Source organism: Silurus meridionalis, chromosome 21 (assembly GCF_014805685.1).
Source record: "Silurus meridionalis isolate SWU-2019-XX chromosome 21, ASM1480568v1, whole genome shotgun sequence".
NCBI lineage: Eukaryota > Metazoa > Chordata > Actinopteri > Siluriformes > Siluridae > Silurus > Silurus meridionalis.
The window spans coordinates 18,100,539-18,125,810 of NC_060904.1; the positions used below are offsets into that span (position 1 = coordinate 18,100,539).

The 25,272-nt window shown below is 35.9% G+C and overlaps 3 protein-coding genes across 3 annotated transcripts in view; 2 read left to right on the forward strand and 1 right to left on the reverse strand.

The window, feature by feature from the left end:
- The first annotated feature begins 4,252 nt into the window (after nt 1-4,252).
- On the forward strand, nt 4,253-9,763 carry LOC124403672. Its single transcript, XM_046877373.1, has 6 exons — nt 4,253-4,487; nt 4,585-4,839; nt 5,328-5,412; nt 5,486-5,542; nt 9,381-9,613; nt 9,714-9,763. The coding sequence occupies exons 1-6, from the start codon at nt 4,265-4,267 to the stop codon at nt 9,761-9,763; spliced, it is 903 nt and encodes a 300-aa protein (XP_046733329.1). The 5' UTR covers nt 4,253-4,264.
- Nucleotides 9,764-9,876: 113 nt separating this feature from the next.
- Nucleotides 9,877-14,352, forward strand: LOC124403673. The gene is made up of 9 exons (XM_046877374.1): nt 9,877-9,928; nt 10,827-11,192; nt 11,290-11,544; nt 11,681-12,052; nt 12,280-12,534; nt 12,671-13,042; nt 13,272-13,526; nt 13,636-13,726; nt 13,857-14,352. The coding sequence occupies exons 1-9, from the start codon at nt 9,886-9,888 to the stop codon at nt 13,990-13,992; spliced, it is 2,145 nt and encodes a 714-aa protein (XP_046733330.1). The 5' UTR covers nt 9,877-9,885; the 3' UTR covers nt 13,993-14,352.
- A 1,710-nt stretch (nt 14,353-16,062) lies between these two features.
- The window catches only part of LOC124403674 (carcinoembryonic antigen-related cell adhesion molecule 2-like), a 10,763-nt gene continuing 1,553 nt past the window's right edge, over nt 16,063-25,272 (reverse strand). The window contains exons 3-8 of the mRNA XM_046877375.1: nt 18,820-19,188; nt 18,468-18,722; nt 18,263-18,350; nt 18,080-18,128; nt 16,371-16,468; nt 16,063-16,129 (exon numbers count right to left, since the gene is read on the reverse strand). Of these exons, the coding sequence (XP_046733331.1) occupies nt 16,063-16,129; nt 16,371-16,468; nt 18,080-18,128; nt 18,263-18,350; nt 18,468-18,722; nt 18,820-19,188 (926 nt within the window). The remainder of the gene's footprint in view (nt 16,130-16,370; nt 16,469-18,079; nt 18,129-18,262; nt 18,351-18,467; nt 18,723-18,819; nt 19,189-25,272) is intronic.

Consider the following 25,272-nt stretch of genomic DNA (forward strand, 5'->3'; position numbering starts at 1 on the left):
GTTCTGTGGTGGGAAACTAAAGGGGAAATAAAAACACACTTTCCAGGAACAAGGTTTTATTATGTTTTCATGGTCAGAGACCAGACCCACAGAAATTCTCCTCATACAGTTTATATGCTGAAGGGACAAGGGGGGAAACATTCAGACAATATGGAGGTCAGTTGAAGTTGAAATGTGTGTTAGACAGTATCTAGAGAGTTTCTAGAGAATTGGTAGTCAAAACTCCGGGTTACTGAACAAAAAGTCGGGGGTTCAAGCACAAGCACCACCATGCTGCCTTTACTGGGCCCCTGAGTAAGGCCCTTAACCCTCTCTGCTCCAGGGGTGCTGTATCATCAGTGCTTTAATGTACATGTGACAAGTAAATGCATCTTTTCTATTCAGGAATCGTGTCATGCACCACAACTTATGTTCTACATTTTTTTTCACACTTGTTTTATTCTTTTCCTCTGTAGCTGAGCAGAACTTGTTATAAATAACTTTAGACTTTGCGTTTAGACAAGTGCAACATTTATTGTGTGTGTGTGTGTGTGTGTGTGTGTGTGTGTGCGTGTGTGTGTATGTGCTTGTGTATGTGCTTGTGTGTGTGCGTGTGTGTGCATGTGTGTGTGTGCATATGTGTGTGTGTCTGTGAGTGTGTGTGTGTGTATGTGTGTGCATGTTTGTGTGTGTGTGTGTGTGTGTGTGTGTGTGTGTGTGTGTGGTGTGTGTGTGTGTGTGTGTGTGTGTGTGTGTGTGTGTGTGTGTGTGTGTGCATGTGTGTGTGTGTGTATGTGTATGTGTGTGTGTGTGTGTGTGAGTGTGTGTGTGTGTGTATGTGTATGTGTGTGTGTGTGTGTGTGTGTGTGTGTGTGTGAGTGTGTGTGTGTGTGTGTGTGTATGTGTGTGTGAGTGTGTGTGTGTGTGTGTGTGTGTATATGTGTGTGAGTGCAAAACGCTTTCTGTTTTAATGGTCTGACACTCATGTGGTTGTTGAAGTTGCAGATCTATAAGCTATTTTCTTAAATAATTTTTTTCTTCTCACACATCATGACTAAGTCAGTAAATTCAGTATGTACACACACACACACACACACACACACACACACACACACACACAGCACTGAGTGTGTGACGGTCTTCTGCTTTCACACAAAGTTTATTGTTAAATGTGCTAAACAAATAAAAATAAATCTTACTGAAGAAGAGATGAAGATTCTGCACTTGGTTCTGATTCTGCTCACGCCGTCCGGTATGAAACTTCATCTCACTCTTACACACAATTATTATTGTTCACAGTTTAAACTTCTTTGCTGATTGTTTACTGCATTTGTCTGTTTTTGTCCCTGAGCTGAAGATGAGACATTTCATGAAGGCATGTTTAGGTCTGTTTTGATTCTGTTAAAAGATCTTTATCTTGGCAGTAAAATCCTGAAGCTAAAAGAATATGATTGACAGGAGTATTGTGTGTATTGAAAAGTGCTGCAGAAATAAAACACTGCTGCTTATGTACCTGTTGACAGAGTGCAGAGACACCTGAAACTTTTAATATATGATAAAGTGTAGCAAATGAAAACTATATGAATGAATAAATAAGAATAAATGTGCTTGTAAACAGGATCATCATCACTCAGGATTATTTACAGGATTAGGTAACTACAGGACTGTGGCCTTTTCAAGAGCGTAAATAATAAACAGATATTCACTTCGTTTTTTAAAGATCTGATTCTGTACATGTTTAATATAATCTCAGGTTGCTGTAATTAAAAATAATTTGTAGTGTCTTTTGTCATTGTAACATTCATCTGCTTTAGAATCTCACATTCTCCTCTGAACCAGTGGAGCACAGGAGCATCCTAATAAATAGAACTGCTTTTTACTTCAATCTCTAAAAAATATTTTATTGGTGTATTTAATAAAGATGAAGAAATTAAATTTGGTTGCTATTATATAGTACTATTAATTATTAATATTTATTTCTCATTAATGCATTAATTTAACAATTTTAAAAAAGATTTAGGATTTAAAAATATAAGATTTCTGAAGATCTCAAACAAGAAAGCACTGTTGTTGTTTTTTAAGAATTTTTAAGTAAAAACTACATTTTGATGCAGAAACCTGATCATTAACCTGAACATCAGAATGTCAGAATGATTTTACTTCAGTCCAAAATACAAAGTACCTGTGTCCAAACAGCATGTGTGTGTGTGTGTGTGTGTGTGTGTGTGTGTGTGTGTGTGTGTGTGTGTGTGTGTGTGTGATCTACAATTTATCACCTTTTTTCTAGTGTGAATATTTTAAAACCGCTATTATAATATTGTACCTGAGTGTGTATTAAAAAAACACATAAACTTAAAAATAAACAAAATATAAAACTATATTATAATAATTTTATCTCCTTTATTTTGTATGTATTTCTCTACACAGATGTTCTCACTCAGGACAGTAACTGGAGAGTGAAATATACTGATAATCAGATCTGTGCTGTGAGAGGATTCAGTGTCTCCATTCCCTGTAGTTATTATTATCCAACATCAAAACCCAACATTCAGGTGAAACAAAAGCTTTGGTGCTCAATGAACTCAAACACAGATAAGTGTCATGACCCTCCATATGTTTATAACAGTGCATCAAACACCAAATCAGACTTTGAGTTCACTGGAGACGACAAATCAGACTGTACTTTATTAATCCACAATGTACAGTTTAATTATTCTGGAGAATATAAATTCAGATTTATAACTGATGTGACTGGTGGCAGATGGACAGGAGACCCTGGAGTTACTCTACAAGTTACAGGTACATTTTACTGATTAAAATAAAAATCCTAAATGATTTATTATGTGTGTGTAATCCTGAGTCACTGATGTGGAGTCTTTCCTGCTCTCTGATAAAGATTTAAAGGTGTCACTAATCAGACTCAGTGGAAACGGAACCTTTAAACCAGGAGACTCGTTAAATCTGACGTGTGATGTGAACTGCACACAAAGTTCCTCACATTTTGTGTGGTATAAGAACAATGAGCTCTTACCTGAATCAGGACCCGTTCTTCACTTTCCTGCTCTGACCCTGAGGGATTCTGGGAAATACACCTGCACTTGGAAAACCAGCACGACATCAGGATCTAAAACCATCAGCCTTCAGGTCGAGGGTGAGTCCGTCTGCTCACAACATTCCTGAATGTCTCGAGTGAAACAAAATTTCATCTTCCAGATTACCACCTTAAATACCATTTACTCAAATTTCAGTTTCAATTTATTTCACAATGTATGTATTTCTCTACACAGATGTTCTCACTCAGGACAGTGACTGGAGAGTGAAATATCCTGATAATCAGATCTGTGCTGTGAGAGGATTCAGTGTCTCCATTCCCTGTAGTTATTATTATCCAATATTAAATCCCATTCAGGTGAAACAAAAGCTTTGGTGCTCAATGAACTCAAACACAGATAAGTGTCATCATCCTCCATATGTTTATAACAGTTCATCAAACACCAAATCAGACTTTGAGTTCACTGGAGACGACAAATCAGACTGTACTTTATTAATCCACAATGTACAGTTCAGTTATTCTGGAGTCTATAAATTCAGATTTATAACTGATGTGACTGGTGGCAGATGGACAGGAGACCCTGGAGTTACTCTACAAGTTACAGGTAAATTTTACTGATTATAATAAAAATCCTAAATGATTTATTATGTGTGTGTAATCCTGAGTCACTGATGTGAGTCTTTCCTGCTCTCTGATAAAGATTTAAAGGTGTCACTAATCAGACTCAGTGGAAACGGAACCTTTAAACCAGGAGACTCGTTAAATCTGACGTGTGATGTGACCTGCACACAAAGTTCCTCACAGTTTGTGTGGTCTAAGAACAACGAGCTCTTACCTGAATCAGGAGCCGTTCTTCACTTTCCTGCTCTGACCCTGAGGATTCTGGGAAATACACCTGCACTTGGAAAACCAGCACGACATCAGGATCTAAAACCATCAGCCTTCAGGTCGAGGGTGAGTCCGTCTGCTCACAACATTCCTGAATGTCTCGAGTTAAATAAAGTATCATCTTCCAGATTACCACCTTAAATACCATTTACTCAAATTTCAGTTTCAATTTATTTCACAATGTATGTATTTCTCTACAGATGTTCTCACTCAGGACAGTGACTGGAGAGTGAAATATCCTGATAATCAGATCTGTGCTGTGAGAGGATTCAGTGTCTCCATTCCTGTAGTTATTATTATCCAATATTAAATCCCATTCAGGTGAAACAAAAGCTTTGGTGCTCAATGAACTCAAACACAGATAAGTGTCATCATCCTCCATATGTTTATAACAGTTCATCAAACACCAAATCAGACTTTGAGTTCACTGGAGACGACAAATCAGACTGTACTTTATTAATCCACAATGTACAGTTCAGTTATTCTGGAGTCTATAAATTCAGATTTATAACTGATGTGACTGGTGGCAGATGGACAGGAGACCCTGGAGTTACTCTACAAGTTACAGGTAAATTTTACTGATTATAATAAAAATCCTAAATGATTTATTATGTGTGTGTAATCCTGAGTCACTGATGTGGAGTCTTTCCTGCTCTCTGATAAAGATTTAAAGGTGTCACTAATCAGACTCAGTGGAAACGGAACCTTTAAACCAGGAGACTCGTTAAATCTGACGTGTGATGTGACCTGCACACAAAGTTCCTCACAGTTTGTGTGGTCTAAGAACAACGAGCTCTTACCTGAATCAGGAGCCGTTCTTCACTTTCCTGCTCTGACCCTGAGGGATTCTGGGAAATACACCTGCACTTGGAAAACCAGCACGACATCAGGATCTAAAACCATCAGCCTTCAGGTCGAGGGTGAGTCCGTCTGCTCACAACATTCCTGAATGTCTCGAGTTAAATAAAGTATCATCTTCCTCTATGTGTGTGTGTGTGTGTGTGTGTGTGTGTGTGTGTGTGTGTGTGTGTGTGTGTCTGTGTGTCTGTGTGTCTGTGTGTCTGCGTTGAGAAAAGGTTGATTGTAAAAAGTTCTATACAAATATAAAAAAAAAGGTCAATGCCACCGTATGTGCAGAAATACAGAGGAATTGAAATATCATTTCTCTTCTCTCTGATCAGGTGTTTACATTGTTAATGTGATACAGAAAGTTTGTATAAACAGTCAGTGAATATAGAACAGATCATGTACGAGGTAACATCAGTGTACCTGTAATAAATATACATCTATAATCCCAGTGAATTTTCTCATAAACATCTGAATGACTGTAAATGTAAATTGTGTATTGAAAAGTGCTGAACTTGTGTTGACTTTAATATTTATGTTTTTCACTGTTTATGTTGAACAGATAAAAATCTTCTTTTATGGCCAATTTGTATCATTGTTTTGGTGGCAACTGGACTGATTTTGGTTTTTGTGATTCACAGCAGGAGGTAAAACTCTAAATTCTTCTTCTTTTAAATAATGTGAATTTTATGTCTCCTAAATGAACATGTGTGATTACAGATGTGTCCATTTTGTGCAGCTGAAGAAGGACGATTCAGAAACCTTCACTAAAGTTCAGTACAATACATTCACCATGAACTGATCACACTTTCACACCTCACTTACTACATTCCAGATTTCTGCATGTGAATTTTCCCTGAAAGCAGAAAGACATGAACTCATTATTCCTCTAGAGCATGAAACAAAATATGACATGTTGGTTATGGTTTTGTCCATTAAAACACAAACCAAAAAATTTTTCCTTTAAAGTCAGATAAAATTGTCAGAAATAATTGATTAAGCTTAACAAGTAGCTAATATTGACTTATTTAAGAGTCAAGAACTGAAGAATTGAACACTGGCAACTTCACATTTTCTGGATTTTAGATCATTAAATGTTACTGTTTGTAAGGGGGTGTGGCCACACACATTGTTCTTGAGCATTAGGTCACGTGACTATAAAATGTACTGTATATATATATATATATATATATATATATATATATATACATATTTATATCTTGTACCCAGGCGCACACACACACACAGAGCTTCTATATACCTACTTTCATTCAGTCTCGAATTCGGACATGTCTGCGCATGCGTGACCTGATGAATGAGTAAGTGAAATGTACATTTCTTTACTAAAAAGTAAAAAGGCGTCAACGTGTTTTCCTGCCACCAGAGGGAGACAAAGAGCTGGCTCTCGGTAATTACTGGTCTTCAATGGCAGTCACATGTTTATAGTTTTAATTTCTTTATTGTCATTATTCTCACAAATACATGTGTGCTTTATTTTGGAACTTGCTGACGTCATGATTTTATAGTTTATTTTCCATTGTTCTGTTCGCCTTGGGTTCTGTCTCTTGAAGGTCCAGGAGGTTAAAAGAGGCCTGGGTTAAAAAAAAAAAAAACACGAAATAAATCTCTTTGTGTATGCTGTCTACAGACTTAAGTGTTATTTCCTGTGTTTGTTTATATTGTGTTCAATTTTAGCTCTTTTTATGACAAACACAATTTTGACTCAGAATTCTCCTGTGTGCATTGCACAAGATCATACTTTAGAAATATATGATGGCCAAGTGGATGAATATTTTGACCCACACAGTGTGAAAAGTGTGTGTGTATACGTGTGTGTGTGTGTGTGAGTGTATGTGTAAAAATACATAGAGCCTCTGATTATCTGCCGTTTTAGCACTTCACACTTCTTTGGCCACTGAGTCTGAAGTTATATTGGGTATATTAATTTAATTCAGGAAGTCTTTATGTGTGACATCGTTAACAAGTCAGTAAGTATATAAACACACAGCACTGAGTGTGTGAGGTTCTTACTGAAGAAGAGATGAAGATGCTGCACTTGGCTCTGATTCTGCTCTCGCTGTCCGGTATGAAACATCATCTCACTCTTACACACAATTATTATTTAGTTTGTAGTGTTTGTTGATTGATGTTGCAGTGTTTACACTCGGTTACTGGATAATCCACTCACACACACATATTATACTGTCTGATGCTGTTAATTACTGATTTCAAATGTTTGTGTTAAAACAATAATCATGATTCATTTAAAACTAAAAACAGTCTTAGTAGATTGAACATGATTATATTTGAGGCTCTTGATGTGCTTTCAAGATCAAAATATCTATAATCATAAGAGCAGATTATTTTATATACAAAAAGGCACGCTAGCATCATGTTGTACATCAGACCTCTAACCTACAACTGAAAGACATAAAAAGACTGAACCCTTGTTGTCTGTACTACAGGCAGACAGGTTGCCATGTGTTGCTAAACCCATTTCTATTATCATGAATTAAACTTTTTTATTTAAAGTAAAATCATGCAGTAAGCTAAAATAATCATGTACCATACTACTGTGTGTGCTTTAAAGAGTGCCCCTGACTGGTTTTATTACCTCACTCTAAACCCACATTTCATTCACAATCAAACATAGAAAATAAGAGCAACCTTCCAACATCTACATGCACTAAGAAAGTAATTGGCAGCCAATATTCCAAAACTGTGATACCTAAATGAAAGCAGGACTTTTGTAATCTTGATATTGTGGTTTACTCAAGTGTGTTATTACATCATACCAAGAAAAAAGGACCTCAGCCATTACCTCAGAAAGGCAGAACTTATCTGCTACATTGGAAGGGTCACATTTTGCTGAGAAAAAAGATTATTGTTTACAAATAATTGTTTTCCAACTGATGATCCACCAAGCCTGTGAAGACTACTCAATTCTCCAATCTCCATTATTCTGTATGTATTTCTCTACACAGATGTTCTCACTCAGGACAGTGACTGGAGAGTGAAATATCCTGATAATCAGATCTGTGCTGTGAGAGGATTCAGTGTCTCCATTCCCTGTAGTTATATTGGGTATATTAATTTAATTCAGGAAGTCTTTATGTGTGACATCGTTAACAAGTCAGTAAGTATATAAACACACAGCACTGAGTGTGTGAGGTTCTTACTGAAGAAGAGATGAAGATGCTGCACTTGGCTCTGATTCTGCTCTCGCTGTCGGTATGAAACATCATCTCACTCTTACACACAATTATTATTTAGTTTGTAGTGTTTGTTGATTGATGTTGCAGTGTTTACACTCGGTTACTGGATAATCCACTCACACACACATATTATACTGTCTGATGCTGTTAATTACTGATTTCAAATGTTTGTGTTAAAACAATAATCATGATTCATTTAAAACTAAAAACAGTCTTAGTAGATTGAACATGATTATATTTGAGGCTCTTCATGTGCTTTCAAGATCAAAATATCTATAATCATAAGAGCAGATTATTTTATATACAAAAAGGCACGCTAGCATCATGTTGTACATCAGACCTCTAACCTACAACTGAAAGACATAAAAAGACTGAACCCTTGTTGTCTGTACTACAGGCAGACAGGTTGCCATGTGTTGCTAAACCCATTTCTATTATCATGAATTAAACTTTTTTATTTAAAGTAAAATCATGCAGTAAGCTAAAATAATCATGTACCATACTACTGTGTGTGCTTTAAAGAGTGCCCCTGACTGGTTTTATTACCTCACTCTAAACCCACATTTCATTCACAATCAAACATAGAAAATAAGAGCAACCTTCCAACATCTACATGCACTAAGAAAGTAATTGGCAGCCAATATTCCAAAACTGTGATACCTAAATGAAAGCAGGACTTTTGTAATCTTGATATTGTGGTTTACTCAAGTGTGTTATTACATCATACCAAGAAAAAAGGACCTCAGCCATTACCTCAGAAAGGCAGAACTTATCTGCTACATTGGAAGGGTCACATTTTGCTGAGAAAAAAGATTATTGTTTACAAATAATTGTTTTCCAACTGATGATCCACCAAGCCTGTGAAGACTACTCAATTCTCCAATCTCCATTATTCTGTATGTATTTCTCTACACAGATGTTCTCACTCAGAACAATATCTGGGGAGTGAAATATGCTGATAATCAGATCTGTGCTGTGAGAGGATTCAGTGTCTCCATTCCCTGTAGTTATTATTATCCAACATCAAAACCCAACATTCAGGTGACACAAAAGCTTTGGTGCTCAATGAACTCAAACAAAGATCTGTGTCATCACCCTCCATATGTTTATAACAGTTCATCAAACACCAAATCAGACTTTGAGTTCACTGGAGACGACAAATCAGACTGTACTTTATTAATCCACAATGTACAGTTCAGTTATTCTGGAGAATATAGATTTAGATGTATAACGAATGTGGAAAAATGGACAGGGTACCCTGGAGTTACTCTACAAGTTACAGGTAAATTTTACTGATTATAATAAAATCCTAAATGATTTATTATGTGTGTGTAATCCTGAGTCACTGATGTGGAGTCTTTCCTGCTCTCTGATAAAGATTTAAAGGTGTCACTAATCAGACTCAGTGGAAACGGAACCTTTAAACCAGGAGACTCGTTAAATCTGACGTGTGATGTGACCTGCACACAAAGTTCCTCACAGTTTGTGTGGTCTAAGAACAACGAGCTCTTACCTGAATCAGGAGCCGTTCTTCACTTTCCTGCTCTGACCCTGAGGGATTCTGGGAATTACACCTGCACTTGGAAAACCAGCACGACATCAGGATCTAAAACCATCAGCCTTCAGGTCGAGGGTGAGTCCGTCTGCTCACAACATTCCTGAATGTCTCGAGTTAAATAAAGTATCATCTTCCTCTATGTGTGTGTGTGTGAGTGTATGTGTAAAATACATAGAGCCTCTGATTATCTGCCGTTTTAGCACTTCACACTTCTTTGGCCACTGAGTCTGAAGTTATATTGGGTATATTAATTTAATTCAGGAAGTCTTTATGTGTGACATCGTTAACAAGTCAGTAAGTATATAAACACACAGCACTGAGTGTGTGAGGTTCTTACTGAAGAAGAGATGAAGATGCTGCACTTGGCTCTGATTCTGCTCTCGCTGTCCGGTATGAAACATCATCTCACTCTTACACACAATTATTATTTAGTTTGTAGTGTTTGTTGATTGATGTTGCAGTGTTTACACTCGGTTACTGGATAATCCACTCACACACACATATTATACTGTCTGATGCTGTTAATTACTGATTTCAAATGTTTGTGTTAAAACAATAATCATGATTCATTTAAAACTAAAAACAGTCTTAGTAGATTGAACATGATTATATTTGAGGCTCTTGATGTGCTTTCAAGATCAAAATATCTATAATCATAAGAGCAGATTATTTTATATACAAAAAGGCACGCTAGCATCATGTTGTACATCAGACCTCTAACCTACAACTGAAAGACATAAAAAGACTGAACCCTTGTTGTCTGTACTACAGGCAGACAGGTTGCCATGTGTTGCTAAACCCATTTCTATTATCATGAATTAAACTTTTTTATTTAAAGTAAAATCATGCAGTAAGCTAAAATAATCATGTACCATACTACTGTGTGTGCTTTAAAGAGTGCCCCTGACTGGTTTTATTACCTCACTCTAAACCCACATTTCATTCACAATCAAACATAGAAAATAAGAGCAACCTTCCAACATCTACATGCACTAAGAAAGTAATTGGCAGCCAATATTCCAAAACTGTGATACCTAAATGAAAGCAGGACTTTTGTAATCTTGATATTGTGGTTTACTCAAGTGTGTTATTACATCATACCAAGAAAAAAGGACCTCAGCCATTACCTCAGAAAGGCAGAACTTATCTGCTACATTGGAAGGGTCACATTTGCTGAGAAAAAGATTATTGTTTACAAATAATTGTTTTCCAACTGATGATCCACCAAGCCTGTGAAGACTACTCAATTCTCCAATCTCCATTATTCTGTATGTATTTCTCTACACAGATGTTCTCACTCAGAACAATATCTGGGGAGTGAAATATGCTGATAATCAGATCTGTGCTGTGAGAGGATTCAGTGTCTCCATTCCCTGTAGTTATTATTATCCAACATCAAAACCCAACATTCAGGTGACACAAAAGCTTTGGTGCTCAATGAACTCAAACAAAGATCTGTGTCATCACCCTCCATACGTTTATAACAGTTTATCAAACACCAAATCAGACTTTGAGTTCACTGGAGACAACAAATCAGACTGTACTTTATTAATCCACAATGTACAGTTCAGTTATTCTGGAGAATATAGATTTAGATGTATAACGAATGTGGAAAAATGGACAGGGTACCCTGGAGTTACTCTACAAGTTACAGGTAAATTTTACTGATTATAATAAAAATCCTAAATGATTTATTATGTGTGTGTAATCCTGAGTCACTGATGTGGAGTCTTTCCTGCTCTCTGATAAAGATTTAAAGGTGTCACTAATCAGACTCAGTGGAAACGGACCCTTTAAACCAGGAGACTCGTTAAATCTGACGTGTGATGTGACCTGCACACAAAGTTCCTCACAGTTTGTGTGGTCTAAGAACAACGAGCTCTTACCTGAATCAGGAGCCGTTCTTCACTTTCCTGCTCTGACCCTGAGGGATTCTGGGAATTACACCTGCACTTGGAAAACCAGCACGACATCAGGATCTAAAATCATCAGCCTTCAGGTCGAGGGTGAGTCCGTCTGCTCACAACATTCCTGAATGTCTCGAGTGAAACAAAATTTTATCTTCCAGATTGCCACCTTACATTACATTTACTCAAATTTCAGTTTCAATTTATTTCACAATGTATGTATTTCTCTACACAGATGTTCTCACTCAGGACAGTAAATGGAGAGTGAAATATGCTGATAATCAGATCTGTGCTGTGAGAGGATTCAGTGTCTCCATTCCCTGTAGTTATTATTATCCAATATTAAATCCCAACATTCAGGTGAAACAAAAGCTTTGGTGCTCAATGAACTCAAACAAAGATCAGTGTCATCACCCTCCATATGTTTATAACAGTGCATTAAACACCAAATCAGACTTTGAGTTCACTGGAGACGACAAATCAGACTGTACTTTATTAATCCACAATGTACAGTTCAGTTATTCTGGAGAATATAAATTCAGATTTATAACTGATATCAGTGTTGGCAGATGGACAGGAGACCCTGGAGTTACTCTACAAGTTACAGGTAAAACCAAATCCCTATGTTGTGTTATTATAAAACACTTTCCTAATCTATACGTATAAATTATACTTTTGCAGACTTATTTTTTATCGTGAACTTGTTGAATCCAATGCCAGGATCAGTTCTAATTTTATAATGAAATCTCACTGATGTTTATTATTCAATAATAGATTTATTATGTGTGTAATCCTGAGTCACTGATGTGGAGTCTTTCCTGCTCCCTGATAAAGATTTAAAGGTGTCACTAATCAGACTCAGTGGAAACGGAACCTTTAAACCAGGAGACTCGTTAAATCTGACGTGTGATGTGACCTGCACACAAAGTTCCTCACAGTTTGTGTGGTCTAAGAACAACGAGCTCTTACCTGAATCAGGAGCCGTTCTTCACTTTCCTGATCTGACCCTGAGGGATTCTGGGAATTACACCTGCACTTGGAAAACCAGCACGACATCAGGATCTAAAACGTTCAGCCTTCAGGTCGAGGGTGAGTCCGTCTGCTCACAACATTCCTGAATGTCTCGAGTGAAACAAAATTTTATCTTCCAGATTGCCACCTTACATTACATTTACTCAAATTTCAGTTTCAATTTATTTCACAATGTATGTATTTCTCTACACAGATGTTCTCACTCAGGACAGTAAATGGAGAGTGAAATATGCTGATAATCAGATCTGTGCTGTGAGAGGATTCAGTGTCTCCATTCCCTGTAGTTATTATTATCCAATATTAAATCCCAACATTCAGGTGAAACAAAAGCTTTGGTGCTCAATGAACTCAAACAAAGATCAGTGTCATCACCCTCCATATGTTTATAACAGTGCATTAAACACCAAATCAGACTTTGAGTTCACTGGAGACGACAAATCAGACTGTACTTTATTAATCCACAATGTACAGTTCAGTTATTCTGGAGTCTATAAATTCAGATTTATTACTGATATCAGTGTTGGCAGATGGACAGGAGACCCTGGAGTTACTCTACAAGTTACAGGTAAAACCAAATCCCTATGTTGTGTTATTATAAAACACTTTCCTAATCTATACGTATAAATTATACTTTTGCAGACTTATTTTTTATCGTGAACTTGTTGAATCCAATGCCAGGATCAGTTCTAATTTTATAATGAAATCTCACTGATGTTTATTATTCAATAATAGATTTATTATGTGTGTGTAATCCTGAGTCACTGATGTGGAGTCTTTCCTGCTCTCTGATAAAGATTTAAAGGTGTCACTAATCAGACTCAGTGGAAACGGAACCTTTAAACCAGGAGACTCGTTAAATCTGACGTGTGATGTGAACTGCACACAAAGTTCCTCACAGTTTGTGTGGTCTAAGAACAACGAGCTCTTACCTGAATCAGGAGCCGTTCTTCACTTTCCTGATCTGACCCTGAGGGATTCTGGGAATTACACCTGCACTTGGAAAACCAACACGACATCAGGATCTAAAACCATCAGCCTTCAGGTCGAGGGTGAGTCCGTCTGCTCACAACATTCCTGAATGTCTCGAGTGATTCCTGAAGGAAATAAAGTGACTTGTGTTCAGTTAAATTCTGTTATTTTTATCATCTAACAATCCAGAACATCCTGATCAGTGGTCAATCTGGATGATAGTTTGTGTGATTGCTGGATTGAGTCTCATCATCTCAGGAGCTGTGATTTACAGCAGGAGGTAAAACTCTGCATGTTTCTGTACAGTACATTATTTACAGACTAAAAAACGAACACATATGATTTTGACACGTCACAGCTAACATCAATTAACACAGTTCGTGTCTCAACAAGTGTCTGTGTGGTTGCAGGAGGGTCCACACTGAGCAGCAGAAGAAGGATGATTCTGATCTTCACGCTAAAGTCCAGGAGATGGAAAGCGATTCTGATATCTATGCTAACATCCAGCAGAAGGAGGATGATTTTGAGCTCTATGCTAATGCATAATAGCACTTACCTGATCGCACCTCGTGATGTTCACACTTCACGTTCGGCTCAGTCTTCAGCTTGTGAGTTTCTTCTGTGATCTGAAACAGACTGTTAAACAGCATATACACTTCCTGTGTGATGCTTTTGCGCTTCATCATTTACTGCTTTTTAGAATGTTCTGCATCTAAATTTGAGCAGTTGTCTATTGTTCTTTCTCTTGTAAGCAGCACCTAATAGATTAGATTAGTTTAGATTAGATTATTACTTGTGCTGTATAATCTTTATACAACTGATGACAAATGAAATCTACACAACCTGAAACAGACTCAACACTTGTCTGTATACACGCCCTATTTATCAAACATTTCTAATAGCTGTGTGTTAAACCACAGTCTCACAGTTACTTCCTCTGGAGAACGATGGGCTTTTCATCAGACTTGTTTCACATTCACATTATCAAACAATAAAATTGTATTTAACTTTCAACACTTTTTTTTTTCATTTTTTCCAGAAGAATGAGGATTAAAATACGTTAATAATTTCACATCAAGAGTAGTCTGATTATCCAGAAACTTTATTACAACAGCTCAGTAAACAGAGAAAATGAAAATTGCAGACCGTACAGAGGTTCAGGTTTCCACCACTAGGTGGTGATATTGTTCAAAATGTAGACACAAAAAAACAAAAGATACACTCAACCTTCAGGCATTTATTTTCTGAAAGATCAAAATAGAGACCTTCAGGATCTGGTGAAATGGTGAAAAAATGCATTTCTCTACATTTATTAAATTACATCAGCGAAATACATAAACATAGCAGTAGATATGATCATCATCTCATCATCACTGTTACTGTTTTAATAAAAAATATGAAGAAAAATAACAGATTAAAAACGGAATTAAAATAATCACCTGCAGCATGAACACAAAATTGAATACAGCATACATGTTACTTTATACATAAACAGCTAAACCAAAATACTTTTTTGATGTTTACAAAACTTTTTTGTTAGAAAAAAATAACTAATAACATTCTGCTAACATGCATATGCTAATTTTTATTTACATTTACTCCAAACTTTTATCCAAAGTGACCCAAAGCTGTGATCTACAAATGACGTATTAAAATCTTGCTCAAGAATCCAACAGTGGCAGCTTGAGAGTGTCGGGATTTTAGATCATTAAAACTCCCTGCATTCAATTATAATGATCAACATCTGAATCTGAAAAAATCTTGTTTCTAAAGCCGTATTCAGGCAGAATTCAGTTTCCAGACTAAAATAATGCTGCTGGAGGACGTCTTTATTAATTCGAAACAAAATCACACAGATAAGAGTTCTCTGAATAAAAAAACATGCAGATGGACGAGTTTTTACTTTTTATGCATTGTTGTTGTTGAACTGAAAGTAGCCTCTTACACACATCTCATATCTCACGCTCAATGAGTTTGTCTTTTTTTTTTATACAGTAAGTGTTGATTTTATATTGAAGCACAGATTAGTAGCTCACTGTCTCATCAGAACTCAAATTCCCAGCAGACACTGTGGCCTCGTAAAATGACAGATGGAGACACCCGGTTCCATAAACACAGCTTCCATATATATAAGGACTTTGATTCACTCAGATCAGCTATAAAGGAGCATATTCAGGAGGCACTCCACAAGCGATACATTCAGCACTCCACATTTTCCTCCTTCTGCTGGTTTCTTCTTCATGGAGATGAAAGGATGAGGGCTTTTAAGCTTACAGGTACACCAGTGTACTTTAAATACCACTGCCCACTACGTTTCCCCTGCAGCTCTTAAACAGCTTTGTACAGCTGAAGACTTGATTAAACTCTTCCAGTGTAGTGCCTTCAACTTGTTCCTGTCTATACCACATGATTTGTCTGAACCTCCCCCACCCCCACCCCCATTTCTGGGGTCTGATAACTTTTTATTCCACATAGACAACATTTTAATTTATTCTAACTTAGGCAAAAGTTAATGTGAAGGCTGACACAGACACACACACACACACACACACACACACACACACACACACACACACACACACACACTGTAAAAGTGAAAGAGGTGTGGAAGCATCATCAGGCTTTTTTCACAGTGCTGTAGATTACAGAATCGTCCTGCTCCTGCGGCTCAGCGTGGACACGCCTGAAATTACACACAAACCTGATTATCAGCCACAAACGATGCACGTTAAAGAGACAGGAAATAAACAATAATAAAACACACTTGGCTCTATAAACATTTTATGTAAACACAGAAATGCACCAGAGATTCGTCCTGCAACAGTCAGCAAGAGAGGGAAACACTGTGATTTAATTTATCATGATATGATTTTTATACCACATCATTCAAATGATCTATTAATATTAAATACAAGTTTTTTTACCTTTTGGTTGTTGCTTTGTTTATTTGGACAGATGCATAAGTCACTTCCTCTGTGTTTACAATTTCTTCATCAGAAACTCTGTTGAACTGTTGCTTTTTCTGTGAAAAGATCATGTTCACCAGGTGTAATGTTCAACAGTGTAATAATGTACAGGTGTAATGTACAGCAGTGTAATAATGTACAGGTGTAATGTACAGCAGTGTAATAATGTACAGGTGTAATGTACAGCAGTGTAATAATGTACAGGTGTAATGTACAGCAGTGTAATAATGTACAGGTGTAATGTACAGCAGTGTAATAATGTACAGGTGTAATGTATAGCAGTGTAATAATGTACAGGTGTAATGTATAGCAGTGTAAAATTGTACAGGTGTAATGTATAGCAGTGTAATAATGTACAGGTGTAATGTACAGCAGTGTAATAATGTACAGGTGTAATGTACAGCAGTGTAATAATGTACAGGTGTAATGTATAGCAGTGTAATAATGTACAGGTGTAATGTATAGCAGTGTAAAATTGTACAGGTGTAATGTATAGCAGTGTAATAATGTACAGGTGTAATGTACAGCAGTGTAATAATGTACAGGTATAATGTATAGCAGTGTAATAATGTACAGGTGTAATGTATAGCAGTGTAATAATGTACAAGTGTAATGTATAGCAGTGTAATAATGTACAGGTGTAATGTATAGCAGTGTAATAATGTACAGGTGTAATGTACAGCAGTGTAATAATGTACAGGTGTAATGTACAGCAGTGTAATAATGTACAGGTGTAATGTATAGCAGTGTAATAATGTACAGGTGTAATGTACAGCAGTGTAATAATGTACAGGTGTAATGTACAGCAGTGTAATAATGTACAGGTATAATGTATAGCAGTGTAATAATGTACAGGTGTAATGTACAGCAGTGTAATAATGTACAAGTGTAATGTATAGCAGTGTAATAATGTACAGGTGTAATGTACAGCAGTGTAATAATGTACAGGTGTAATGTACAGCAGTGTAATAATGTACAGGTGTAATGTACAGCAGTGTAATAATGTACAGGTATAATGTATAGCAGTGTAATAATGTACAGGTGTAATGTACAGCAGTGTAATAATGTACAAGTGTAATGTATAGCAGTGTAATAATGTACAGGTGTAATGTACAGCAGTGTAATAATGTACAGGTGTAATGTACAGCAGTGTAATAATGTACAGGTGTAATGTATAGCAGTGTAATTATGTACAGGTGTAATGTACAGCAGTGTAATAATGTACAGGTGTAATGTATAGCAGTGTAATAATGTACAGGTATAATGTATAGCAGTGTAATAATGTACAGGTGTAATGTACAGCAGTGTAATAATGTACAGGTGTAATGTACAGCAGTGTAATAATGTACAGGTGTAATGTACAGCAGTGTAATAATGTACAGGTGTAATGTACAGCAGTGTAATAATGTACAGGTGTAATGTATAGCAGTGTAATAATGTACAGGTGTAATGTACAGCAGTGTAATAATGTACAGGTGTAATGTACAGCAGTGTAATAATGTACAGGTGTAATGTATAGCAGTGTGGGAAAAACAGCAGCTCTTTTTCTGTCCAGTTAAAGTGTGTTGATGTTCAGTTAATGATCAGCTTGAATAATTAGCTAAACAATCAGTAGTTATTTACACATTGATATGCTTAAATACACATTTCAATGAAAAAGGTCATACCTGTGTTTTCTCTCCACTTTTGTTTTCTTCTGGGGCTTTAAGTTTCCTCCTAACAGAAGCAGGAAAACACACAGTGCACATGAACATGTCCTAAAATAAAATCTGATCTCATAAATTATAAAACAATTAAGATGAATACTGTACATGTTAAATGATACAAATAAATCCTGAGACCTGTTTTACCTCCTGTAGTAAATCACAGCTGGAACAGTGAAGACGAGGAGAATCAGTCCAGCTGTCAGTAAAACAATCATCCAGACTGACCAACGGCCTGATAATATATAAACAACAGCATTTATCCTGTGAATATTTTACTAAACACAAGTCACTTTATTTCCTTCAGGAATCACTCGAGACATTCAGGAATGTTGTGAGCAGACGGACTCACCCTCGACCTGAAGGCTGATGGTTTTAGATCCTGATGTCGTGCTGGTTTTCCAAGTGCAGGTGTAATTCCCAGAATCCCTCAGGGTCAGAGCAGGAAAGTGAAGAACGGCTCCTGATTCAGGTAAGAGCTCGTTGTTCTTAGACCACACAAACTGTGAGGAACTTTGTGTGCAGGTCACATCACACGTCAGATTTAACGAGTCTCCTGGTTTAAAGGTTCCGTTTCCACTGAGTCTGATTAGTGACACCTTTAAATCTTTATCAGAGAGCAGGAAAGACTCCACATCAGTGACTCAGGATTACACACACATAATAAATCATTTAGGATTTTTATTTTAATCAGTAAAATTTACCTGTAACTTGTAGAGTAACTCCAGGGTCTCCTGTCCATCTGCCACCAGTCACATCAGTTATAAATCTGAATTTATAGACTCCAGAATAATTAAACTGTACATTGTGGATTAATAAAGTACAGTCTGATTTGTTGTCTCCAGTGAACTCAAAGTCTGATTTGGTGTTTGATGAACTGTTATAAACATATGGAGGGTCATGACACTTATCTGTGTTTGAGTTCATTGAGCACCAAAGCTTTTGTGTCACCTGAATGGGATTTGATGTTGGATAATAATAACTACAGGGAATGGAGACACTGAATCCTCTCACAGCACAGATCTGATTATCAGCATATTTCACTCCCCAGTCACTGTCCTGAGTGAGAACATCTGTGTAGAGAAATACATACAGAATAAAGGAGATAAAATTAAATATCAATAAAGGTAAACTGGTATCTTATTTTATAGTATTTGTTTGTTTTCATGTTTATATGTGATATTATCTGATATTTATATTATTACCACACTGTACATACAGCAACTTTATATCTTTTAGTAGTCGTAACTGTATACATTTGTGTAACATTCAATTGTGTTTTTATAAAGAAAGTGAAGTAAAATGTACTGTATACTGTACGTATCTGTGGTTTTGTATTCAGTATATTTATTTACATACATAATTAATGCTCTCTTACTTTTACAGTTAATTTTCTTTTGACATTATATATTACTTTACACATTTATTCAAATTGTGCCATAAATGTTAACCCAAATAAATACATCCTTTGTAGCCCATTTTAATGATAAAGACCTCAGTGACTCACTTTTCATAACAAAACCATACAAACTCTAAGAGCTGATTATTAGTTAGAATTTTACTTACTATTTTTCTATGTGTTTTAAATCATCAAAACATTTACAATCAAAAACAATTAATAACACACAAACAAGAGTATGAATACTTGAATATGATTGGCTAGAAGTTCAGGTGTGAGCTAGGATTGTTGAACACGCTGGTAGTTTGTGTTTGTCATTTGAATCTAATAAATTTGCTACTAAGTCTCTCTCTCTCTCTCTCTCTCTCTCTCTCTCTCTCTCTCTCTCTCTCTCTTTCTAAAAGGTTTTGTAAAAAAACATGTAAATAAATATAATCTTCTGGCACTAGTTTTTCTCTGGGTGTTATTTGAAGCGCCAAAATTTCGATGTAACACTCAGAAGTGACCCTGCTATAAAGTGATCATCCACAGATAGATTTGAGGTCATACACCATAATAATGCTCTCTGCTTTACTGTAACATCATGTAACACCTCACACTTACACCTCGAATATCACATCTTTATTTATTTTTTTATTCATTTTTAAAATGTATTTATTTATTTATTTATTACTGTAAGTGCATATTTCAGTAACTGAGCATAAACACTGCAACATCAATCAACAACCAATTTAAACTCTAATTAATAATTTTGAGATGATGTTTCATACCAGACAGCGAGAGCAGAATCAGAGCCAAGTGCAGCATCTTCATATCTTCTTCAGAAGCAACCTCACCCACTCAGTGCTGTGTGTGTGTGTGTGTGTGTGTGTACTGGGCTCACTGAGTTGGTCATGAAATGAGAATTAAAAGTACTTCCTGGATTGACAGAATAAACCAAATATAGCTGCAACCTCAAACACCACAACACTGTCAGTCTAGTAAAACAGGAAGATGAGCAGAGGCCTCATGCACTGTCTTTTTGCATGCATATACACACACACACACACACACACACACACACACACACACACACACACACACACACACACACACACACATGAACACTTTCAGATGCAGAAAAACACTTTTTGGACACAGGGTTTGGACTCGGCTCCTTAGTTTCAGTGAAGAGAAATCCTAATTTAACTGTTTAACAAATCATTCTGATATTCTGATGTTTAGGTCCCCACAAACCACTGTCCTTATAGTGCATTTCTGCATCTAAACACAGTTTTTACTTAAATATTTCATCATTTCCTCAAACAAGTAGATTTTCATGTTGAATAAATGAATGTGAAGATCCTCAGGAAGCTGGATGAGAAGATGCCATGGGTTTTTAAAGCATCATTGAAATATGATTAAGAATTTGAAGACAAAGTGGTTTGGACACTTCGTAAAGCTTTTGAGTTTTAGGATTTTAGTTGAAAAATTAAGAAAGCTGAATTTAAACTGAATATGAACCTCAGAATGGTGTAAATAAAATACTGTTAATTGTTTGTGTGTGTGTGTAGGGGATTGGGGCAAAATTTGGCACGTCTGTTTATATTCCACTGATAATAATTTGACACTTTTTGTGGTGTTTGTATTTAGTATTAGGTTTATTTTGTAAATTTCTTACTGAGTTTTCAGTCCATTCAGTGATCTCAGTATATAAACACACACACTGCACTGAGTGTGTGGAGTTTTAACTAAAAATGCTGCACTTTGATCTCATTCTGTTTTCATTGTCTGGTATGAAACATCACCTCACTCTTACACAGAATTATTATTGTTCAGAGTTTGAATTAGTTGCTGATTGATGTTGCAGTGTTTATGCTCAGTTTCTGGATTATAAACACACACACTGCACTGAGTGTGTGACATTCTTAATGAAGAGCAGAGGAAAATGCTGCACTTTGATCTCATTCTGTTTTCATTGTCTGGTATGAAACATCACCTCACTCTTACACAGAATTATTATTGTTCAGAGTTTGAATTAGTTGCTGATTGATGTTGCAGTGTTTATGCTCAGTTTCTGGATTATAAACTTACACACACATTATACTGTCTAATTTTAGTGATCTATAATTTATTGCCTGAGAAAATATTTCTAATGATTTTCAGCTTAGTTTATTAAACATTTATTATTAATAAGAGAAAAAGACATGTTCATGTCCTGGGCTTAGTGCACTGTTTAGATCAGTACAGGAATGAAGGGCACATCGTTACAGGAAGATGAGAAGATGCCACCAGATTTAATCATTCAGCACGCTTGTGGTTTATGACTTCATAACTATATTGGGTACATTCTATTAATTCAGGAAGTACTTTTTTCTTGCATTTCATGGCCAAGTTGGTGAGCTCATACACACACACACACACACACACACACACACACACACACACACACCAAACACTGAGTGTGTGGAGTTTTAACTAAAAATGCTGCACTTTAATATGTTCTGCTTATGCTGTCTGTTATGAAACATCATCTCACTTCCCAAAACTAAAATAAGAGAAAGATTGTTTTACTTGTTTATCTTCTCAACCTTATCTCTTGTTTACCTTCTCGCTTTGCCTAATTCAAGATATAAACCAACCATCTGACCTTAGTCCTTAATACATTTTTAAATTTTTGGATCTGTTTCACCTTTTTATTAAGTTCTTACTTACTTACTTACACTTGCATCCACTTCCACAAATTTTGTTAATCCACAATGTTCACTTCCGTTATTCTGGAGTGTATACATTCAGATTTATAACTAATGTGAAGATGAACAAAAGGACAGGAGAACCTAAAGTTACTGGACATAAAATCCCAAGATAGATCTTTCTGATGATTCTGAAATCTATGCTAATGTATAATAGCACTTATGTGATCACATGTTCACACCTCACGCTCAGATCAATCTTCAGCTTGTGACTTTCCTCTGTGAGCTGAAATAGAATATTACACATCATATACACTTCCTTTGTGATGCTTTTACTTGTTTTTAGGATCATTCATGTCTAAATTACAGTCGTCATCTATCCTTCTTTCTCTTGTAAGCAGTGTTTGATGTGAGCCATGACTGACCAGAACGAAGCACAAGCTGCTTTAACACTGAAGTGCTCAATAGATTAGACTAGATTAGTTTAGATTAGATTATTACTTGTACTGTATAATTTTAATACAACTGATAAACAAAAAAAGCTACACAACCTAAACAAGACTCGAACACACACTTGTCACTATACATGCCATATTTATTAAACACTCCCTGTGTGTTGAACCTCTAAACTCTCACACTTAGAGAACGATGGGCTTTTATTTTCATCAGACTTGTTTTACATTTTTAAACAATTAAATTGTGTTTAACTTCCAAATCAGTTTATTTCTTTTTTTTATAAGGTGTTTTATTACAACAACTCAATAAATAGAGAAGAGAAAATAAAAACTGCAGACTGTACAGTGGTTCAGGTTTCCACCACTGGGTGGTGATGTTGTTCAAAATGTGTTTAAAAACATGAAGATGCACTAGACATTTATACATTTACTTCTGAAAGATCAATCTAGAGACCTTCAGGATCTGGTGTAAGATCAACAAGATGCATTTATTTACATTTACTAAAACTACAGCAGCCAAATGCATTAATATACAGTAGGTATGATGATGATGATCATTATCATCATCATCATCATCATCATCATCATCATCATCATCATCATCATCATCATCATCATCATCATCATCATCATCATCATCATCATCATCATCATCATCATCATCATCATCATCATCATCATCATCATCATCATCATCATCATCATCATCACGGAAATGACAAATTAACTATGGAATAAAAATAATCACCTGCAGCATGAACACAAAGTTTTATACAGCATACATTTTACTATACATAAACAGCTAAATCAAAATAATTTTTTTATATTCTTTTAATGTTTTTAAATGTCTCTAACATTCTGCTAACATAAGTACAGTATGCAAACTATAATTTACATTTACACCAAACGTTTATCCAAAGTGACCTACAGCTGTATAAATGATGTATAAAAATCTTGCTCAGGAATCCAGCGGTGGCAGCTTGAGAGTGTCGGGATTTTAGATCATTAAAACTCCCTGCATTAAATTATAATGATCAACATCTGAATCTGAAAATCTCGTTTCTAAACCCGTATTCAGACAGAATTCATTTTCCAGACTAAAGTAATGCTGCTGGAGGACGTCTTTATTAATTCTAAACAATATCACACAGGTAAGAGTTCTCTGAATAAAAAACACAGATGGCTCACAATACAGTACAGTCTGTAGCTGTGCTCATATTAACTCAGTAAATGTTTTGTCAGGAGACAATATATAAGATCAAACTCTTTCTGGATTTTATACAGAAACACAGATATGTAGAAATGCAGTATTAGTAGCTCACTGTCTAATCAGAACCCAAATTTCCAGCAGACACTGTGGCTTGACTAAACTCGTCCAGTGTAGTACCTTAAACTTGGTACCTGTCTATACCACATGATTTGGGCCAAACAAGGGCTGGACTGACCAACAGCATTATTGTGGAGATTTAATTATGAATGTAAATATATTCATAGGATTCTATAGGATTAGATTCCACTGCTATGCTGATGATACCCAGCCTTATATCTCATCAAAACAGATTTCATTTTTTACATTCAAAATTATTTGCCCCTAGAGGCCGCTCTTGTAATGACAACGGACCGGAAGTCGGAAAAACTATCGGTATGGATTATTGCTGATAGCCGATAGTTCCAGCAATCAACTATCGGTGCCTTGACCTTAATTAATAAAAAAATTTTACTTTGAAAGCCAGCTTATAATATTCAATTCAGATATAATATGAGTATAACATGTATTTAACATGTAATTTTTAAACATGTCTTTGTTCAAAGGGCCGTTTCAAATGTGGGGGTGGGTCATAGTTTGGGGACCCCTGCATTTAACCATAATGTTTTACATGCATGGAAAAAAAAATCACAGGTTTAATGATGACTATATAAAACCGTATCATCAGCATCATCAGACCGTCACAGTGCTGTAGATTACAGAATTGTCCTGCTCTTGCGGCTCCTTGTGGCCACGCCTGAAATTACACACAAACCTGATTATCAGCCACAAGTGATGCATGTTGGACTGCTTTTACCCTACATTTGTGGTTTCCCACGAACATGCTTGAATTTAATGGAATGTAATACATGTAAAATAAGAGATGCTGGTGAGGAAATGACTATAGATATGTAGACAATGTGAAATGTTATAGATGCAATAACAAGCATGAGAAAGGGAGCGTACTTGTGTTTCACATACGTGCAAAAGCAATAATACAGTCTGCTATTGAGAGAATTTTATACCAATCTAACACAGTGTTTTATTGTCTCTTAATAGAATGTTAAAAAAATATTTATAATAAATGAATTCTTGAAATCCTGATAAAAAAAAGGTGAATCGAGAAACAGAATAAATGGAATTGTAATTAGACATCAAAACACTGATCAATACTTTTCAGGGAATAAATAAAAAATAATAGATAGAAAATAGGTGTGAACAATTAGGGAAGACAAATAAATCACTTAAGTGGAGACAGAAAATAAATATTAATAAAAAAAAAGTACTTTAAAATTAAAAATAATTTTAAACACAGAAATTCACCAGAGATTCGTCCTGCAGCACCAGGAGGAAAATCTCTAACACTGTGATGTAATTTATCATGA

Coding starts and splice junctions, on each gene's coding strand:
- LOC124403672 (XM_046877373.1), top strand. CDS start 4,265: ATGAACTCAAACACAGATAAGTGTCATCATCCTCCATATGTTTATAAC. Junction 4,488..4,584: donor AGTTACTCTACAAGTTACAG/GTAAATTTTACT, acceptor TCTCTGATAAAG/ATTTAAAGGTGTCACTAATC. Junction 5,543..9,380: donor GAAACCTTCACTAAAGTTCA/GTACAATACATT, acceptor GTCACTAATCAG/ACTCAGTGGAAACGGAACCT.
- LOC124403673 (XM_046877374.1), top strand. CDS start 9,886: ATGAAGATGCTGCACTTGGCTCTGATTCTGCTCTCGCTGTCCG. Junction 9,929..10,826: donor GATTCTGCTCTCGCTGTCCG/GTATGAAACATC, acceptor TTCTCTACACAG/ATGTTCTCACTCAGAACAAT. Junction 13,043..13,271: donor AGTTACTCTACAAGTTACAG/GTAAAACCAAAT, acceptor TCTCTGATAAAG/ATTTAAAGGTGTCACTAATC.